The sequence below is a fragment of the Lipophrys pholis genome, assembly GCF_963383615.2.
Source record: "Lipophrys pholis genome assembly, chromosome: 19".
Taxonomy (NCBI): domain Eukaryota; kingdom Metazoa; phylum Chordata; class Actinopteri; order Blenniiformes; family Blenniidae; genus Lipophrys; species Lipophrys pholis.
The window spans coordinates 7,932,990-7,953,194 of NC_137647.1; the positions used below are offsets into that span (position 1 = coordinate 7,932,990).

General features: G+C 41.8%; 1 protein-coding gene across 1 annotated transcript; it reads right to left on the reverse strand.

Moving 5' to 3' along the window:
- Positions 1–5,538: 5,538 nt before the first annotated feature.
- LOC308124788 (heparan sulfate glucosamine 3-O-sulfotransferase 6-like) lies at positions 5,539–19,978 on the reverse strand. The gene is made up of 2 exons (XM_080488090.1): positions 19,141–19,978; positions 5,539–7,013 (listed from the first exon to the last, which is right to left on the reverse strand). Exons 1-2 carry the CDS (start codon positions 19,635–19,637, stop codon positions 6,395–6,397), a joined length of 1,116 nt encoding a protein of 371 aa, XP_080344216.1. The 5' UTR covers positions 19,638–19,978; the 3' UTR covers positions 5,539–6,394.
- Positions 19,979–20,205: the final 227 nt, after the last annotated feature.

The following is a 20,205-nucleotide window of genomic DNA, read 5'->3' on the forward strand; positions in this document are numbered from 1 at the left end:
CAGCAAAATACATCAACAGTTAAGTGTATGGCATCCTTTGTCACAGGCCAATTGAAATATGTTGCAGGAGAAAAACTAGAACTTCTGTGAGTAGCATCAGTTCATCCCTAACTTTGGTCTTGAGTCATCTGACTTGCTTGAGGAGATTAGGTTAAATCTCACCTTCTCCTGGGAGACAACTTGAAACTGAATACAGGCATGAACATGTAGCCAACACCTACCTGGGTCTTGAAGGGAGGGTATATTTATTTAGGGTTTTTTTTTATGAAAAAACCAAACAAACCATAGACTCCAAAACATGTATTTCCAGATTAAATCATCTGTGCCGATCTGTTTGCCTTCAAACAAAATGTATCACAGCGGTTGAGATTTGTCTCAAAATGGCCAAAAATAGATTTCATTGTAATTTCTTTCAAATGATATTTATCAGTAGAAGTTCCAACATGTGAAAGTGTTTTACAGGCTGGCAGTGCACGTCTGTCAGAAAAATGACCATTCGTGAATCTGCGCCTTGCGTGCAGCTCTGTATGTCACCAGACAGGACTGTGGTGCAGCTATTCTTAGAAAAAAAATAAAATAATCACCACCAGCTCACACAGCCATTGGAAGGACTGAGTCAGAGGAGATGCATATGACATATGACATAAAAGAGAGGCGCACTCACATGGTTGGATTTGGTTTTGTTTTTGGACAAAGGTGGAAGGGCTTCACTGGATTGATAAGCTATGACAGTGCATTCAATTATTCCTTATCTGTGAATAACACTATGACGAAAATCATTATCTGAGGTGTAATATTTAGAAAAATCAAAGTATGAAAATCTGATTCATTCCTGCAGAATAATGAATGGAGTCTTTCACAAATGAAAAACAACCAATGCGTAAAGCCCAGGTGCAAACCTTTTTTTCATTCACACATTGCTTTTACACTTTGTTTGAAGCGGCAGGTGGAAAGCGAAATGGGCAACGTCCTGCCGAACACTTATTTAACAACTCGACTCAAAGTACTTGATTGAGGCGCGCTGCTTGCATGCAGATGTTAACACAGCCAAATAAAAAAAAATTATGATTCTTCTCCAGAGGAGTTTCCACAAGATATGAATGCGCTCTTTTATTTTTAGTGTTGAAAGCTTTCCATTTATTTGGCAACCGTGTGGCAGTTTGTACCTCATCAACCAAGCGCAAGTTTCTCTATAAACTTTGATTGTTTACAATCCTCCAATCTAGGCTCAGAAAAAGCTGACTGGAGCTGGTGTTTTGTGGGCGTGAATAGCATTTGCTGAAACCAGTCCAGAAAAACAACGTCATAAAAGTCTATTGTAAAAGTTCTTAATCCCAAATCCCGAGAAAAGTTCCCCAATTTGCACACAGCTACAATGGATATTTGAAGATCCCTTCCAATTTTTGCTCCCATCAATTAAGGCTCAAGTGAAATTTAACAAGGGACTGTGAAGGCTCGCCGCAAAGACGAGAGAGAAACTCCCTGAGCGTTGCTTCTCGGGACGCTGCACACTTGTGGAAAAAGTGTGGGGTCGTCGGTTTGAACCGTCTTCATTTGTGGCTGCTCACGGGGAAAACCACGTTTACACTCTAATCCTACTTTTAATCTGCTATGTAGGGATCGGGCCCCCTTCCCTTCAGTGGAGCCCTCGGAGTGGTTCGTCCCTCCCTCTCGGTGACGATGATTAGTTCACCATGCACCCATTAAATCAAATATGAGAGTCCCCACACGAAATAGGCTTACCCCATCATACCTAATCTCAAACAGTCACAGTGGCCTGTAATGCAATCCACACGGGGCAATTTTCACTCATGCAAACAAATCCACAAAGTTCGGAATTGATGGTATGTATTAAATTGTGGGCTTGAATGATTAGAAGCTGCATGCCAGCCAAGGCTAAACAAATTACTGTTCCCATGACAAGGAGGGATTTGCTGCATTATGGACTTGTTATTTATTGTCTCTATATTTTAGCTGATTTAAACAGCTTTGATATAAAATAGCCTGGATTTGTAGCTTATTTAAGGGAAAAATATGATTTTTTTTTTCTTCCTGGAATGAAGTGAGGAATGAGTAGCGAAGACTGAATCTTTTTGATGTGTGCTTCAATAATGGAAAAAGCTTTTATTCTGAATTATGAGAGGCATAATGTATTGAATCGGACATCGAGGAGCTGTTTAGCACTACACGCACCTTGCACAACCACTGGATTGTATCATCTAATGTTGCAGGGATACATTACAGTAATTGTTTAACGTGTGCTGATCTGATTACTTTAAACTTTGTTTTAATAGTCATGAACAAGTTAGAACATGTTAGGAACATTTATTCAACAAAAATTACCAAATGATTACCAGGGGCATTGGCGGAGCAAACGCTCATTTTATTGGAGCAAACTGAATGCCAAAAATCCCGACGAATAAAATCCTGGAGATCACAGGAGACATGCATGATTCAATAGAAAGTTGAACACAGACTGAGACAAATGGAGATCTACATACGCAGAAACACAGACAAACCATCAACCAGAAGACGCACAATATATACCAAAACCACAAGGTGAAGGCAATCACACACTCAGACACAGGTGAAACACATCAGGGCAGGGAACAGCAATCAGACACGAGGAGGGTAAGTCAAGGAGCCTGACACCAGAGACAGAGTCAAAACCTCAAAAAGAAAACAAGAAATGAAACGTGAGCGATGACAGGCACTCAGCTTACTACTCATAGACGACAAGATAGTGAGGAGAAACACATCAGTGGCCTCAGATAAGGTCTGAGTGACCATCAGAAAATATATATATATATATATATATATATATATATATATATATATATATATATATATATATATATATATATATATATATATATATATATATATATATATATATATATATATATATATATAGTCTGCAGCAGAGTCCAAAAGTATTACATAGAATATGGCTTCACTGAAACTTCAGTAAAGATTAGAGCGAAATGCATTTTTTGTGGTTAAAAACGGACAAAGGAGAGTTTGGATCTGTGCAAGCTGGAGCAGTCTGCAAACACCCTGGAATGGTATGTAAGCCCAAAGAGTTTATCCTCAGAGAAAAGGAATTCTTCATTACAGAATATAACAAAGAAACTGTATTTTACATATCGTGTGTTGTGAGGCTTTTTTTTTTTTTGTATTGTACAGAGAGTGGTGGGGGTTGCCTAAGTGTACAGTGGTAGAAATGTGGGTCCCTCAAGAAAAAAAGTTGGGAACCAATGACCTAAAATCAGTGAAAGTCATAAAACAAACCTAAGGACACAGTCCAGAGATCGCTGCAGCCAAAAGGGAACGTTTCATGAGTTCAAATTGAGAGACAATGCAGAGGCTTGTTTTCTAAAATGAAGTTTTACGAAATCTTCAGTTCGCCACTTAAAGCGAACACACTCACTCAGTCATTCTTCCATCTTCTTGCCAATTTGTCCTTCACCTCAATTGGATTTCTCACATCATTACCAATGTTTAGTGACAGCTGTAGATCACACTGAATGCTGTGCTGATTTCATGGAATTTAACGAGCGGACGGGCGAATCTTTCCCAGATGGCAGAGTGGAATATCGGTTATCTTTTAATGCCTGCTGCTGGGCTGGCACGGCAAAATAGCGGTGCCCTATCTACATGCCCCGTAATATGGAGTAATAAAAGCAGGCACAGATGAAGTGAGCCAGGCATGTTTTAAAAATTTTAGCGAGGCCCACTAAAAACTGTTGCCAGACATATAAATCAGACGCAGAATGTGACAGAAACACTGACTGGAATTAGGAGAGGGAGAGCGTGTTGCTCAAATGCACACAACCCGCCAGGCATCTCATCCACAACCCAAAGAAAGTTCATTCTGAATCGATTTTATGTCAGGGTTGTGTTGGGTTTGACACTCCCAAGTACTGGCCGTGCATTTTTCTGTACATTTTCTAATAAGCCTCCATAGCTGAGCGACTTCTTCAAGCGTGTTCCTGCTTTGGTTGTTCCCAAGCAGATGTTTTTCTTTTTTTCCTCTACACAGGATGGTACACGATGAAAGGGAGGAGATCTGCTGTTAATTCTAAGCCCAGAGAAGGAGGGGAGGGGGAGGGGGGGGGGGGGGTTCTGAGAGCACGGACAACTTTTAAATTAAAGGCCACAACACATGCAGGCCTCAGACTGCACATGCGGTCGCACTGTGGGGAAGTGGTAGGAGAAGCAGCATGAGACAGACCGGAGAAGAGGAGGAAGAGAGAAGAGTAAGATTTCACTGAAGTGATGGCGGGATACAAAAAAAAAAACAAGTGTGGAGCACTTTTGTATAAATGGAGAGAGTTGCCATGACAGTGGCAGTTTGAAGAAGTTTGAAGAAGTGACCCTTGTTTCAGGCCTCTCTGCTGCTTGCCGTCATCTGTTCGCAAACGCTGCCTTGCAATTCCCCAAAACTGCAAAAGTTATACAAACAGATAAACTGTCAAATAGGCACGCCATGATAAAGCTGTAACTTTTACAACTAGCCTTTGCCTCTTTTGTCCGATCTGTCGGCACGACCCTGCTGAACGAAGCAGCATAAACAATAGATGGATTGGTTTATAGTTTATATGGGGCTATATGGAGGAGTGACAAAGCAATTTTTTTTTCTATATCTCATCAAACACTGCACCATTGCTTTAATTGTTAATAATTGAGTATTTTATATTGTATTTTGAGACAAAATCAGTCTTCCTGTTTATTGACGTTTTCTTACCCCCTTCTGTGTCGCAATACGTGAAAAATCTCACCTCCTTCATCTCTTATATAGTGTGCATATCTGTACACTGGAGAGCAGGAAGGATGTGCAGCGGGTGGTGAGGGTGGCAGAGCACATTATAAAGAAACGATTACACCCCCTTAAGGACATTTATACTGACTGACTACAACAGAAGCACAGCTGTATTTTAAAGGACCACATCCTCCGTGAACTTCACCTCCCCCCCCTTGCCAGCCATCCCTTGGAATGAAGATAAAGAGCCTTCAAGACATCAACAAACAGATTAAAAATCAGCTTATAATCAGCTTTGAAAATTCATTTCAGAGAAGCTTTTTAATTAAAAGTTAACATGAATGATCAACTTGAATTTTCTGTAAGTCGTTCATGCAGCTTTTATTTTGATGCCCCAGAAACTCCAGTTGCTTTCTGTGAGATGAGATACAGACTTGTTTCTGTACCTGCACTCCACTAACCCTGTTGTCTTTACATAGTGGGTCGGCTGTTGACTCGTCTCTTAACCGGAAGGTTGCAGGTTGAATTCCCCATCTCCCCACGTCCACCTGCCAAGGGCGTCCTCGAGCAAGAGCGTGAACCTCAAACTGCTCACAATGCATCGACTTGCATGACGGCCGCCTCCATTGGAGTGTGAAAGGGTGAATGTGATCGTGAACGTCGAGCTCAACCAGTGGAAAAGTGCAATATATGTGAAATCCACGAACCTGTTTTGAATCGTCGTCCGTTAGTTGCAATATGTGTAACACATAAAATAAAAAAGAATGAAACGTTCTACTGATCTTATAACAGATAAAACTTTACTTCACAACACAAAAATCAAAGTCAGATGAGGTTTTTTTTTTTTCTTTTTTTTAGAAACACCACAATTGTTATATGGGGTCAAACTGGTTTAAAAAAAAAAAAAAACAGGCCAAAAAAAGTCCTATCTTTTCTCAGCAACAGCGATTGCAGTTGGTCCAAGGCAATTAAAATGTACAATTTAACAGAGCTTTCAGGGGAAAATATCTACATATGGAATGTGTGTATGTGTGGTTTTCATTATATTATTTACAAGATGAGGTATCGCTGGTGTATCTACGGTAATGTACAGAAAAGAAACCCTGCACCATTGCACTCAGACATGAAGCTTCCCAGAGTGAAAATAGATGTGAAAACATTGTAATGTTGATTATGAAAGTATTTCCAATGCCCTGTCAGTTTTATATCTCCCTTTGTCATGGAATAAATACATTTATTTAACACACAAAACAAAAGCTGTGATAATTGGATTCCCTATGAACAGAAAGTATAAATATCAGCTTATTTTAAAAAAACAAAACAAAGTAAGAAACATCATATTTAAAGGCACGAGAACTGACAAGCAAGCAAATGGGGGAATGGTTTAACAACTAAGCCATTAAATGTGTGTGTAACTTGCATATTAGCAGCACTGAATCCATGTCAGCTTCTCCTCTGCGATAAAACATTGACATGAGTGCTGCATGTCGTGTTGCTTCCACTGAGGCAGAGCGGACTTTGTCTCTTCTTTCGCTCCCTGAGAACGTTTGCCCCGTGGAAACCGCCAACGAATCTCTCTCCAAGAAATAAGACTCTGGCTTTCGTCTGGAAAGTAGAACAGTCCTTTTTCTGTCAGTCCCAGCCAAAGTTTTGTCCACTCATCTCGTAGAAACGGTGGTTGAAGGGTCTGTAGAAGTCCCTGAGCCTCTGCAGAACCTCAGAGGGGATCTGGGGATGAGGTCTGCCCTTGGACTTCCCAAGACAGCGAGGTTTGCTGCTCCCCTCCGGCTTCTTCAAGCAGGGAAAACCTTTAGTCTGGTTGAAGTAGAAGTGTTTGTCTGACACCACTCGTTTAAGACCCAGGAAGTCCTGAACTCGACCCATCTCCCCGGCCGGGTCGGACACGAGCCGCTCGCCACTGACAAACAGAAAATGGGACAAAGGGAAGTGCTGGAGCCAGTTTTCCAGGTGCTTGGCGTAGAGGCCGATGCGCACGGCGCTCCACGTGGTGTCAATCAGACCCGTGGAGGAGTTTTTCAAGGCGAGGCTTTGAAAGGATGGCAGACCCGGGTTTTTGGTCAGAGTCTGAGTGTAGTCCGACACAGCTCGCGTAACCGGATCCCTGACCACCACAATTAGCTTGGTTTGGCAGTTCATAGTGCAGACACGGCCGGGAGCCTCCTTGGTGACAAAGTAGCTGGGTGTCTTCTCCATGGTGATCTGCCCGTCCAGTGTTCGAGGCATCAGATTCCTGAAAATAAAGAAAGAAGCGTCAGATACTGAGGGTGGAGAACGTCTCACTCGAATACACCTAACAGATCCGAAGTCTCATTAGCTGGGTGGCTTAGCGCGAGTCGTCTTTCAATCTCAAGGTTGGCGTTTTGATCACCACCTCTGCCTGCTTATGGGTTGAGGCGTCTTTGGATGAGACACCAAACACCAAGTTGGTCCCTGTGGTGTGCAACAACCTTGCAACGTGGCCATCTGAGCCATGAAGTGCACTGACTCCACTGCATGGATTAAAATGTGCTATATATACTTTCGATGAAGTCTGCTCAAAGGTGCATCCATGTTTGCAGTTGACATACAATAACATTTGCTTTTTAGGTTTGTTTTGGTCTTCAGCAGCTCCTAAGGCAAAGGAGTTTGGATCTAAAGCTGCGAAATGTTCCAGAGAGTTCAAAATCAATTTGTGCTGGTGCACGAGGTTTTACAAGAGCCGACCAGAGAAGTAAAAACACTCAACCCACAGCATAGTAATTCAAACTACCGAGCGACGTTTGAATGCAGTGTTTGGCAACTCTGTGGAAATATCTTACATTTTTAACTTTTAATGTTAAAAGTTCCAGTTGGAGCACACGTGGGAGCACAAAGATCAAACCTTGCCTCTCACCCCCTTGCCACAATGATCACACAAACCCCAGTGAAAAGAACTTCAAGAGATAAACACGTTACATACTCCCGCCATTAAAGCACCTCAAAATTGCGTGATTAAAGCTTCCGACTGTGTTGACATGCGAGGGCCCCCAGACAGCCCCTCCGAGTCTCATCGTATGGCGAGCAGAACAGGGGCCATCCGCTCACCCTGGTCCTGATGAGTCAAAACCACAAAGCCTCAAGAACTACTTAACAGCAATTTCCTACAGATTTCAAACCCCCTTCTTCTTCCTGCGAGCACATACTGCCCACCCCCTCCTCGCCCCAGCTCCCCTACGGGTTCTTACGAGGACTCAACCAGACCAAAGTCTGCAGGAAGTGTGACCAGGATGGCGAGTTGCTGAGCTCAGCTAGTGTGTTAAACATATGGCTGCAAGGACGAGAGATGCTGCCCAGAAAAGACACGTGCTAAATTAGTTTTTGCAGTGAATTATTCATCGCAGTCCAATGTATGACAATCTCAAATGAATGGAATCATTTATCTAGTGATACATCTCATGATGTTGTGAGTTTTCTACATTAAAACTGGATAAACCTGCTGTCCCGTTTATGAAAGTTTAAAAATGCGCCGTCTCTCGGTGTAATGTTGTCCGACGGCTTTTAATCCAGCAATACCAGGCAAACAGGCCTTGTTCAAGCATGGCACTTGACAGATCCAGTGTTTGTTCCTCCGTTTACATTCAGAGTGCATTAGCCAGAGTTTAGCAGTGGATTTGGATTTCAAAAACAAATCGCTTCGCATGACAAATGGATAATGAGCAACGTTTAAATCAGCAAACAAACTGCCTGCAGTTCACTGAGTCAACACGTCTCTTAGTGTGTTCCTGGAAACACAAAGCGCTCATGTGGCTTCCTATAAAATAAACAAGTAATGGAGCATATGTGCTTTATTTGTTTCAAATTGGAAGTTTCCATTAAATCCAAATGTTAGTGACAGGAGTCCATTCATGAATCCAGACAACTTCTAAGGGACATTCATCCTCAATTTCATGGCTATTTTTAAGAGATTGTCTGTAGTCCAACACGGCTTTAATCAGAATTCAGATGTGAAGTGGAGGGTTTTTTGAGGAACCGTGCGTTTGTTTTATGGTTTACTTTCGAGTTGATACAAAGATTTTCTTTTTAAAGCCTTTAAACAAAACTTTCTTCTTTTTTTTTTAACCATGGAGAGTTAGCACTTTGTCATAACAGCTGGTGTGCACACAGTTCATCTGACATTCTATTTACTTTTTTATTCGAGACAACAAGAGTACAGTGCAGCCCTCAGAAAAGCTACCGAGTAGTTTGAATGGAGTTTGCACGCTGATAGAAGAGTCGGCTGATATTAATATCTAAGTGAGAAACATCTCAGAACTTCATTGAAGAGCCACACAAGGCAAATGCACAAAATGTGACACTACTGGAGTGAATTTTAACATTGTTGACGCTATGTTTGATTTCACCAATACATTTTTATGCACTGACATGACAACCCTTTGACAGAGGCAAAATAAACTAAACTTAGTAGCCACATTTAGAGCTTCAAGGGTGATATTCAATCGCACAATTGATCTTCGCCATCTCTTTCTGTGACAACATGTAATCTGTGCTTTAAAATACAATTTAATGGAGTTATAAAGCAAAAGTGTGATCGATGATGTTTTGTTCATGAGGGTTATTGAAACTTCTTTGAAGTTTCTCCGGATTAAGTTTCAAGTCTTCCTTCTTTAGTTAAACCTTTCAGATCTCTCCCCATTAACGGAATCTGATAATAAAACACCATTAATTGATTACTATCCAATTACAAAATCTGCAAATGGCCTATCGCTGCCTGCCTGTCCCCTATTTATCTGTGTCTGATCAATATGTCTGTCTCCGTATGACAGATTGTTCTCAGTGTGCGTTTGAGTGTGTCTGTGTCTGTGTGTGTGTGTGTGGGGGGGTCATGTATTTGTATACACACACACACACACACACACACACACACACACACACACACACACACACACACACACACACACACACACACACACACACACACACAGGGGCTCAGAGGTGTCAGTGTTTACTGATGAGAAACTGAGCGCCCGTCTCCCTCTGTGTCCTCTCCCTTCTCATCCATACTTTTGGATTCGTCCTTCACTTCCTCACATAAGTGACACTTCAGTAATTGACTATAAGTTGTCTCTCCATACTCATGAATAGTTAATGAGTTGTGGCTTTACATCCCCTCCCCAGCTCTCCCAGGGTTCCTCTCTCCCTCATCACAATCAGTCTCATTAACAGAGGATCAATAACGTCCATTTTCTATCATAAATCTGTCTGTAAGTGGTGTCAGGGAGAACTGTAAACAGACCAGGGATGATTAATTTATAGAACTATATGTTTAGCATACACTTCTCTCATTTACCATTAGGAAAAATGACTTCCATCTACTGTTGTTGTATCCCTGCGTGTGCAAATAAAAGATCTCTGGGCACAAACATGTTTTCTATTTAGCTGTGTGCTGGAAATCCTTGCTGACTAGCCACACTAGTCTGGAACTCCCTGCTGTTAAAAGGATATAGCGCTTTTCCTCCCTGAAGTGCTGCAGAGCTGATTACACTACTGATATGTACAAGGCAGTCTGGATCACAAGATTAAATAAAAAGCCCTGGCAACAAGGATGTGGCCAGGAGACTTCCTGCCCTCAAGATTATGGGTTCTCCCGCTGAAGTGGTGCAGCTACATTCCCTGTCGCGTCCAAACAAAAGGAACTCTGCACAATAAGTGCAGCTGAGTGAGAGAGAGAGAGAGCAATAGAGATAGAAAAAAAAGATCCTACAAATCCAATTATCATGTCAGTTTCTCAAGCAGAAGCAGATCTAAAATTCCACAGGTTATTAAAGTCATTTACTGGACCGTCTATGTTAAACAACAGAAGGAGACGTCTAGCAGAGGTCTACATCTAAGAGCTTTCTTAGCTGAGAGCCAATTAGAGAGGAGGTGGAAAATCAAGGCTATAAAGAAAAATGGTTGAGGGCTCAAACAACACATTTCCCAGCCGTGTTGTTGGTTTGTTTGGAGAGTGACAGAAGCAGCCTGAAGGCCATAGACGGCCTGTCAGACTGACAGAATGAGTAAGAGAATCTTGAATTATCTCTCCAAACCTGGTTAATTATGTCGCCTTTTCTCTCACAACACGGAGCAAACAAAATCCTAAAGAGCTGCAAGTTCTGTCAGGGATTATAGAACTTAGTTCAATGTTTATTGCTGTTTTTTTGCTGGTACATAGATAAAAAAAGTGATACCACCTCTTGTCCTGACAACAGCTGATAGTTTATAGAGCTTAACTTAGTGGCGAGAGGCAGGAAACAGCCTTCCTGACTGTCCTGTCTCTTTAAGACATGAACCAAAACCATATCAAAGTAACAAACTGCAGCATTAAATGAGTTCATGTGTAAGGTAATTGACTACATATTTCCACCACTCTCTGGTGCTTGACAGCCGCCTGGCGATGGCAAGGCTTCGTCCACTGAAACTGAAACTGCACAGCTTTAAATTTTATGCAAGATTTGATAAGTTTATCTTTGGGATGTTTTTTTTGTTTTTGTTTTTTTTACTACGATAAAGAAAGCCGTTTCTCCCAGAAATCTGAATTTATCACAGTTTCACGTTTAGAGCAGTGACCTACAATTCCAGGCTGCAGCTTTTTGGCCATTTTCATGTGGAGTTTGCATGTTCTTCCTGTGGGTTTGTGAATGTGTGTGGTTGTCTGTCTCTTTGTGTTTGTCCCCGTGATGGACTGGTGACCCATCTCGGGTGTGATCTGCCTTCGCCCAAAGCCGGCTGGGAAAAAGCGACATAAGAAAAGCGAATGTATATACTTCAACATCCTGTGTGCAGTAACTGTGACAGCCCATAAAGGTTCACCATGAGAACACGTCAACACAGCTGACACTGTCAATGTGACACAAAGCACAAGAGGACACATCATTGTCTGTGTGATACCGAGGCTGAGAGTCGCCTCGCTGTCTCTGTGTTCTTTGTCCAAGCCGAAACCTGATCAACGTCTGCCTCCTCGAGTGCCTCACACTCGAGTTGGAAAGAAATCGCACAGTAACATGTTTAAGTGTTCCCCGGGATGGGGTTGACCAAAAAATGTTTTGCGCGGGTATTCCAGGGCTAAATTAATACCCCGCCTGCGCAGAGACGCACGTAAGTCTGAAGGTGAGTGAATTTACTGCCCTTCTTGGTCCCGGCCTATCATAAATCCGGCGGGCCGCAAGGGAGTGACCGAGCTGACGACCGTTCTGTTTTTGTCTGCTTTTGCACCCACTTGGAAACTGAATGTGAGAAAGACCGCCGCCACCCACAGATTTTAAGTGTGTTGGATAATATTTTCCCCCTTTGAACGACGACGCAGTAACGGAGTTAGTGAAAGGTTTTCTCTACAGGAGGCGAGCTGACATCCACAGAGGCGACCGTCGCAACGAGAGCAGTGGGAGGGTGTGCGGTTTGGAAGGGGGTAAAAGGCAGTGGGCGGTTGGTGTGTGTGTGTGTGTGTGTGTGTGTGTGTGTGTGTGTGTGTGTGTGTGTGTGTGTGTGTGTCTGTGTGCGTGTTTCGGGGGGTAAATCAAATACTTTATGTTTGCTGGTACCTAATTGGTGACTATGGGTCCAGTTATAATTAGGAGTCTTAGCAGGATGTGAAGTCTATGATATATTACTAAGAGGTTCAATAATGACTTCAGCATTTGGCACATGAAGGTCTCAGTGGTAACTCACAAGGATATAAATGCTATTTAAAGGGTTTCAAGCACAAGCTGTCACTTGAACAATAATTATTGTTTGCATATTGAGTGTTTTTATTATTTGTGTGGACTTGATCTATCACACTAGTTTAGGCTGAAACGTGAGTTTATTTAGTTGATTGGTGTGAGAAGCTGGTGCAGATCTCCACACTGCCTTGGCGTTGCATTGTAATGATTCAGTTTTCAATTAGGAGCATAATGAAGTTCACATTTCTGGTTTAGAGTCAATTTTTTCACCAAATATATCTTGTTCTCATAGTAAACTACAATGTTTTCGGTGATCTTAAAATAACTTCCCAAATAGCTCCACATTTCAGTCTTTACAGTGCTGTCATTTTTAATTCTTTTAAAGGAAACCACTCATTGTTTCTTTAAAACTAACCATTATGAGTTAGGACATTTAAAAAAAACATAAATATTCCGAGAGTAACATAGTTTTAACCGGCTACTAGTACTTACTAGTGTACAGGATGAGACAACCAGATAGTGAAAGCTTTTTAAGGATCTCCAGTAACAATCTTATCTGATTTTACTTGATTTCTGCTCAGTGTTACACTTTTCAGAAGATTTTCTGATATAAAATATTGGTCAATTATTGATTCTTATTTTCACGGACTTAAAAGTCTTGAAAAAGCATTTAACAACACACACAAGCTATTTAAAAGTAGTTCACTGAGAGCCCTATAGGGATTAATGTCAACATTTATTTATGTTAAACAGGGTTTACATATTAGAGTATTATATATCGCAAATTATTGGCTTCAAGATACAGCATGTAGCTTACAAAGTGCATGATGCTGAAACCAAGTAAAAAATAATGTAATTTATCATAACAGTGTTTAATTTTCTGCAATTTTCTATTTGACTGGGGCAAACACCTCCAAAAGTTAAAGTTAAAGTTAGTTAAAGTACTTTCTACATAGACTATATTTCTAAAGTTTGCTCAATGCAATTGCTCCAACAATCAGAGCTTCCCTGGATTCCTGGATATGAAAAGCATGAAAATGAAGGTAATGCCTGCCTCTGTAGTGATCACATTAGACCGGGTGGATTCTGGACATATACTCATGGATCACCTGCAGTCACTGCTGCATGATCTTAACCCAGTAGCATCTGGTACAATCACAAGCAGTGCGTTTCTACAGGCTATTGGTAGTTACTCTACGTGTCATAATCATAGTCCCTGACTCGGTTTTCAAATATGTTTTTCATTTTCCGTGGGATAATTCTTGGTAATTGTCAAAAATAATAAAATTAAACCTGGAAGTTTGAAACGACCTCAGTTTATTAGCTGTTTTGACGACTTTACGTAGCAAACGTTGACGGGTTCCAACCCTAAATTTTAGTGTTGAACATCGAGAACATCACAACAGCAGCTGTTTCACATATGTTGCATGTCAGATTTAGCATTTAGCTTCCAGCACTGTTTTCACACTTATATTAAGCCCACTTAGGGGGAAAAAAACAACCTCTGTAATAAAAAATTACACATTCTATAAATCTTAAACTGTATAAACTACCTCTTTCAAATTTGGGATATTAGTTAATAGAACTGTGGTTGTGATTAGATAGCGTTATTTAAAGCCAGCCTTTTGTCTTAAAAGGGAAAATGATGATAGAGCTTGAACAGAAAATAATGTGTGTCTCCTTGTCACTTATTATAAGCGTTAGAGTCATAGTTGTTCATTTATAGGCATGAATCAAATAAAACCATATGGAGTTTATGTTATTAAAATTTTTCTTTTATTATTTCCCAGAGGCCATATCATTATTCCATTGAATACCCCTGTCTGTTTTCAGGCTCATGTTATTCTTTTTCTTGAAATGGCAGTGCAACCGAGCATGACTACCAAGCATCAGAGACATTTCATTCTGGCCAGCTTGAATCAAAACCATTATTTCTTTGCACAGTGTGCTTCCCAACTGCAGCACGAAGCTAAAGCGACACAACTGAAATTTCCCCAAGATTTTACAGGCGCCCCAAACAGCTATGGACCACAATGCACCTCGAAATATTCTAATTCCCACCATATGGAGTGTGAGTTTGGGCCTTACGACACCATCTCGAACAAGCTCCAGCCAAAAAAAACCCCACCGCCATTAAAACACACACAACTCAACACTACAGCGACCACTTCCTGGTCTGCTACGCCAATCAGCCGTGTTCAGCCCTCCATCACTAATGGCCTCGGGGCTGAACGAGGTGTCGGGAAAATCACCCTCGCTCTGGAGAACGTTACAGTCCACTTTTCCCATTTCAGCTGTCAAACATAAAAACTGACACGGTAAGTTCCTGAACCGGTCCTCCTGTAACTACTGAAATAATAATAATACACGCACAAAGGAAATTCTTCAGGAACTTTTTCATTTTAATTTGTGAAACGGAGGTACTGCGCTTATTTTTAGAAGTACAATCAAATTGATAAATACTGAAAACTAAATTGATTATTGTAAAGGAATGTGTTAATATTAAAGTAATAATAGATTGTTCCACATACTCAAGTTTAATTCAGTCAGAAAACAGCAGTCGTTAATGAATATTTCGGAAGAATCAAATCAACAATGTTTTTATTTATCTTATAACACAGGAGACTGAAAAATGGCTACAGAATATGAATATATATATGGATATATATACATATATGGATTTCTTTAAGGGAACAATTGTATATGGCTTATTCTCATTGGGGGATATGCTCACTTTTCTGACCTGAAAAAAAAAATGCTTCAACAACTGATTTCGGATTGAAAACAAGTAGAGAAAATATGCACTTGTTCATCACTTTGCATTCCGATTTACATAAATCTATGTCTTTTTCAGGCCCAGTGTGATTTTCAGCTGTGATGGCGTTTCTGCTTGCCCTTGTGCTGCCGCCCTTAAAAGATTTATTCTATATTTTAATAGCAATCCAATCAAACGTGGCCTCTGGTGTCAAGACTGTAGGTCAGACAATTGATAAGCTTTCAAAATATTGATGGGACTCGTGAACTGGGTTGCTCGCTTCAAGAGAAATTTACTTTAAGGAATGCGTGGAGAATATTTTGGTAAAAACCATCAAAATAAAACATGTCACATTCGTTTTAAAGTCACCAGATGAAGGGTACATGAAAAATAGAGGCAGAATTGATTCATTAGTTATTCCAGGGCACATCGTTGTGACAAAACCGTAACAATCAGAACCATTGTGCCATGGAAGGCTGAGGTTTTTCAGTATTCTGTGGTGGCTCTCAAGTCCCATATGAAACCCATCACTCCCTTAAAGCCATAAAACAACATAGAAAATCATTAAATCTTTGCTTCATTTTCAATGCACTATTTGTGGCTTTTCCATTCCCGTAATGGGCTCATATGCACACATGCAAACGAGAGAATGGGGATGCAGAGACAGACTGGGCGGAGAGGAAACTGAGAGTGGAGTCTGACTTGATCACCCAGATAAAAGCGACGGAAAACACACATGAATGAGGCCCTAACTTGTCACAGGGCAGACAATGCTGTTGGAACACGCACGGGAGGCTACTGCTGAGTCTGTGAAGTGTCTCCAAGCATGCAGATTGCCCCCAAGTTTCAGCCAACACCAGCAAGCAAAGGCTCATTATACCACTGCACACAACTCTAATCCATCTGCCGCACTCGCCTTCAGTTGGTGGCGTTTTTACTCCATCCAAGACGTGTGAAAGCAAATGGACAATGACCACGCACAAATTGGCTACAGACATGATAATGAGAGCGCGTGTGGCTGGACCAATGGTTATTTGTTCGTTATTTATTGGGAGAGTGTGACTCGTCTACAAAAGGATTAACAACACTTTCATGGAGGAAGTGAAGATAGTTTTTTTTTTATATTGATTGTGGCTGACGAGCATGAAAAAGTGAGAGGAGGAAAGTTGTTTGGGTAAGAATACATTGTAGATTCATATTTGCTGTGCTAAGGTTCCTCTAATGATCCAGTGAAAAACATCTATGTTCGTGTGCTCCATATCTTTTAATCAAGAAACTTAGAAATGTGGATAATCGCTAAAATGAAGATAAAGGGCTGCTTTTTCAGGTATATGTGTACGCCTGCGTATGTGTGTCTGTGTGTTTGCCTCCAGATGTGACAGTGCACTGACCCTCTGTGCACTGACAGTCAGACGAGAAGGACTTGTTCCACATGGATAAGTTTTCTCTGTCACCCAAACACAGAGCTGCCCTCGGCGACTCGTCTGCGGGTCACTGCAGATGACAGCAAACAGATTTCCCCAATTTCTGAGATTCGGTGACAACTGAAGAATCATCTTTCAGTGATTTCACCCTGGATTCAATTTCTGTTGGGTCTCTCTTTTGTTTCCTTAATCCATCTAAGCCCCCGCCACCTCAGCTTTCAGGCAACCTGACTTCAATGGGAAACCCTGGTGCTTAAAAAAAATCACTGAAATGCCAGTACTTATGAATCATCAAAACATGTTTTCTTTTCTGAAATGTTACTCATTCCATACAACTAGGTACCAGCTTGATTCAACTCATAGAGATTTAAATGTAGATGAGCCTTCATATCATATAAATAATATTCATACAAATGTGGCATCACAATACAACTGAAAGGTTGCCTGTGGGGTCTTCGTATGGCTGACTTTACAAGCCATGTTGGCAGTGCACTAACAAAACGACGGCATTAAGGCACAACAACTTTACAGCACCCGTCTGGCTAATTAAAACACACAAAAACACATAAAAACGTGCCCTGGAAACACCAGGTCTGCCACAGGTATTTTCTCATAAAGGCCTTCTCCTGCTGCTCCAAATGAATCGTGAGCAGTATAGTGAGGCAAGCGGGAGAGAGAGAGAGAGAGAGAGAGAGAGAAAGGGTGGCAGAAAGGGGTGAGAAAGTGGAAGATTAATATGAGAACAGAGTGTGGGAAGAAGGATGAGTTGCAAATGTGCGAGGATTGACAGGAGGAAGTGTTGGAGTGGAGTGGTCGTAGAAGGAATGTGAACATGCATGGCACAAAGAGAAAGAGAGAGAGAGGGAGGAAATTCAGCAGCCTGCTAAAATTATCAGTGGTGAAACCGTTTCCATGTGTCCTTATGTTCCCTGTTGGAACACGGCGAAGAGGGTGAAGAAAAAAGACAAGATGAGATTAAATTACACGTTAGAGTCCAGGAAGGACCATCTAGCTTATCAAAGTGCTTGTTTATTGGTGCTCTATGTCCTGTTAAACCCTGTCCTCTCCTTCCATCTCTCAGTATTTATTTTGCTCCTTATGACCTCCTTCTTGCTCACAGGTCAGAACAGTAGTATTATCTTGTCACTCTGCTGAGAGCTCAGCCGGGATGTTGTTCATATGATTTTTTAAAACATCTGGAGATGATCAAGACGACCTTCACCCAGATTTAAATCTTTCTTCAGCTCCATAACTACATGCAAATGATAACTCCAGTCAGACTGGTCACCCCAAATCAGCTGCCAATCACTGTGCCAGTAGTAGACGAACACGAACGCAGGCGGGTGAGATGCATGACGTGCAACCAAAGTTGTTACTGTTCATCTGTCGTGAACAAAATCACATCAATCAGGTTTGCATTCTGTGCATCACTGTGACGCTTGCATTGATTCCTCGGCAGAAAACCATGTGAGAAAAAAATGTGGGAATACTAATACAAGATGTCACGTTGAAGTGTACAAATGGTGTTTAGATGACTGTCAAGATGATGAAGTGCTCCCCTGGGACCTCGTGGCTCTTTGATCTACAGTGCAGCACACAGAGAGAATACTGTCCTCGGTTGATACGTCCGCATCAGCCAGCCGGTCTGCAGCTGCTTGGTGTATTGACAGGAGACACCAGCGCATCAGTGGAGGTGGCTGGACGTCAGCACGGACATGCTGATGTGACTGTTGAGCCTGACATCATACATCATCTTCTGTCGGCTGATATGGCTTCCAGAGTTGTTTTGCAGAAAGTTATTTCTCACTTGGACATTTTACATTCATAAAGAACACATTGGGATGAACACGTGAAAACATAGCTGCTTTACATTGCTCTCCAGAGTGTACTAAGGCGTTTCTGTTTCTTCCAAACAAACAAAAGCAAATGTATGGCTTTCACAGAAAACACAGTCATTTAGATGTGCTAAGCATTGCAATAAGCTCGGGTAAGATCACTAAGGAAATGTGAAGACCTTTCTTTGGCTTAACACTTCTCATAATAACAGACACACTGCAGTGTTTTTGGCCTTTCACGTCTGCAAATCACCATTTGCTCACAATCAGTTCCACAGGGCACCTGGTTGATGAGTTTAACTTCAAAATAAAAAATATATGTAGAAGAATTTATGACAAGATGATCACTAGATTTATGCACGAAATATTTAGAACTAGTGTCCGTATTTCTGTTTTTGAGCACATATCCAAGTGAAAAAAAAAGTCCAAATGTTGGACAACAGTGCCTGTCCAATTTAGAGACGTTCTTGCTTTTAAATTATGAAATATGTGTGATTTCGTTCAGTTTTTTACACTATATTGTTAAAACTGTGACCATAAACAAAAAGTATCCGTTAACAAATGAGACCTATTTGAAAGTATTTGATTTTTCTTTTCCGATGCTCTCTATTTTTCATTTTCCTGCCATTGTTACGCTTAAATCCCACTACACTGATCCACGTGTGTGTGTGTGCGTGTGAGCGCCCACCTGTACCACTCCAGTCCTTTATCGTAGAAGCGGTCGAAGAAGTGCGGCTCCGCTCCAAACGCTCTCACGTCCGGGTGGATGCGGAGAAACTCCAGCAAGGCTCGGGTCCCTCCTTTCTTCACACCGATTATAATCGCCTGCGGAAACCGTTTGGTCCCGAAGGTGTTGGACACGGGGATGCCGTCGCTCTGCGCGCTCCCCTTGTCGCTGTCCAACGCGCTCTGCGGCAGCTTACCCGGTGCGTCCGCCTGCCGTGCGTCCGCGGACGCAGTGAGGTTCCGCTCGTGCAGGAGACGCGGCGATGGTCGCAGGTCCTCCAAAATGTCATAGTCTCTGTCTGAAACCTGCTGGCTGTAGAAAGTCCTCGGAGCCGAGTCGCACAATCCGCTGAGGCAGTAGAAGAAGTAGGTGAAGATCAGGAGCATGGTAAAGAACACCGAGACTTTGGACAGCACCTTCCCGAAGTTGAACCTGACTCTGCATCCACTACATCCCATGAGTTGATCTCCTGCTCGATGCCAAAGGGGCAAAACGGTGACAGCATGCTTCTTCTTCCTACATGGGTCGGTGTCAACAGGGTTGAGAGTGTCGAGCAGAACCTGTTGCGTAAAGGTGAGGCATCACACTGTGCGCGTTCCTCAGCGGCAGTGGATTTATCCACAAAAAAACCTCTGCAATTTTAACAAGTACGGCTTTAAAACAAATTAAAAATATCCTCTCATTATTAAAAAAAAAATCTAGAACATTTTTTATTCATAAGAGTCTTATTTACTTGTTTACGCAGTCATCTCACACTTATTCTCTCTGTTGCATCTGTGCGCTCTGAGTGCTCTCATTCAAGTCCTCTGCTTCTCCTACAGCCCCCCCGCCCCCCCCCCCCCCCCCCCACCCCCACCCGCAAGTCTCCACCCCAACCTCCTCATGCTATATGATAAACATGTGTCATATAGGAAGACACACACACACACACACACACACCATTTGATAGGCTTCGTTTCATGTGGGCAAATTATTCCAATTATCAATCAGTTGCTCCACACATCAGTGAGAACATATGGTCCTAAT

Coding starts and splice junctions, on each gene's coding strand:
- LOC308124788 (XM_080488090.1), bottom strand. CDS start 19,637: ATGGGATGTAGTGGATGCAGAGTCAGGTTCAACTTCGGGAAGGTGCTG. Junction 7,014..19,140: donor AAAGGACTGGAGTGGTACAG/GTGGGCGCTCAC, acceptor CTTTATTTTCAG/GAATCTGATGCCTCGAACAC.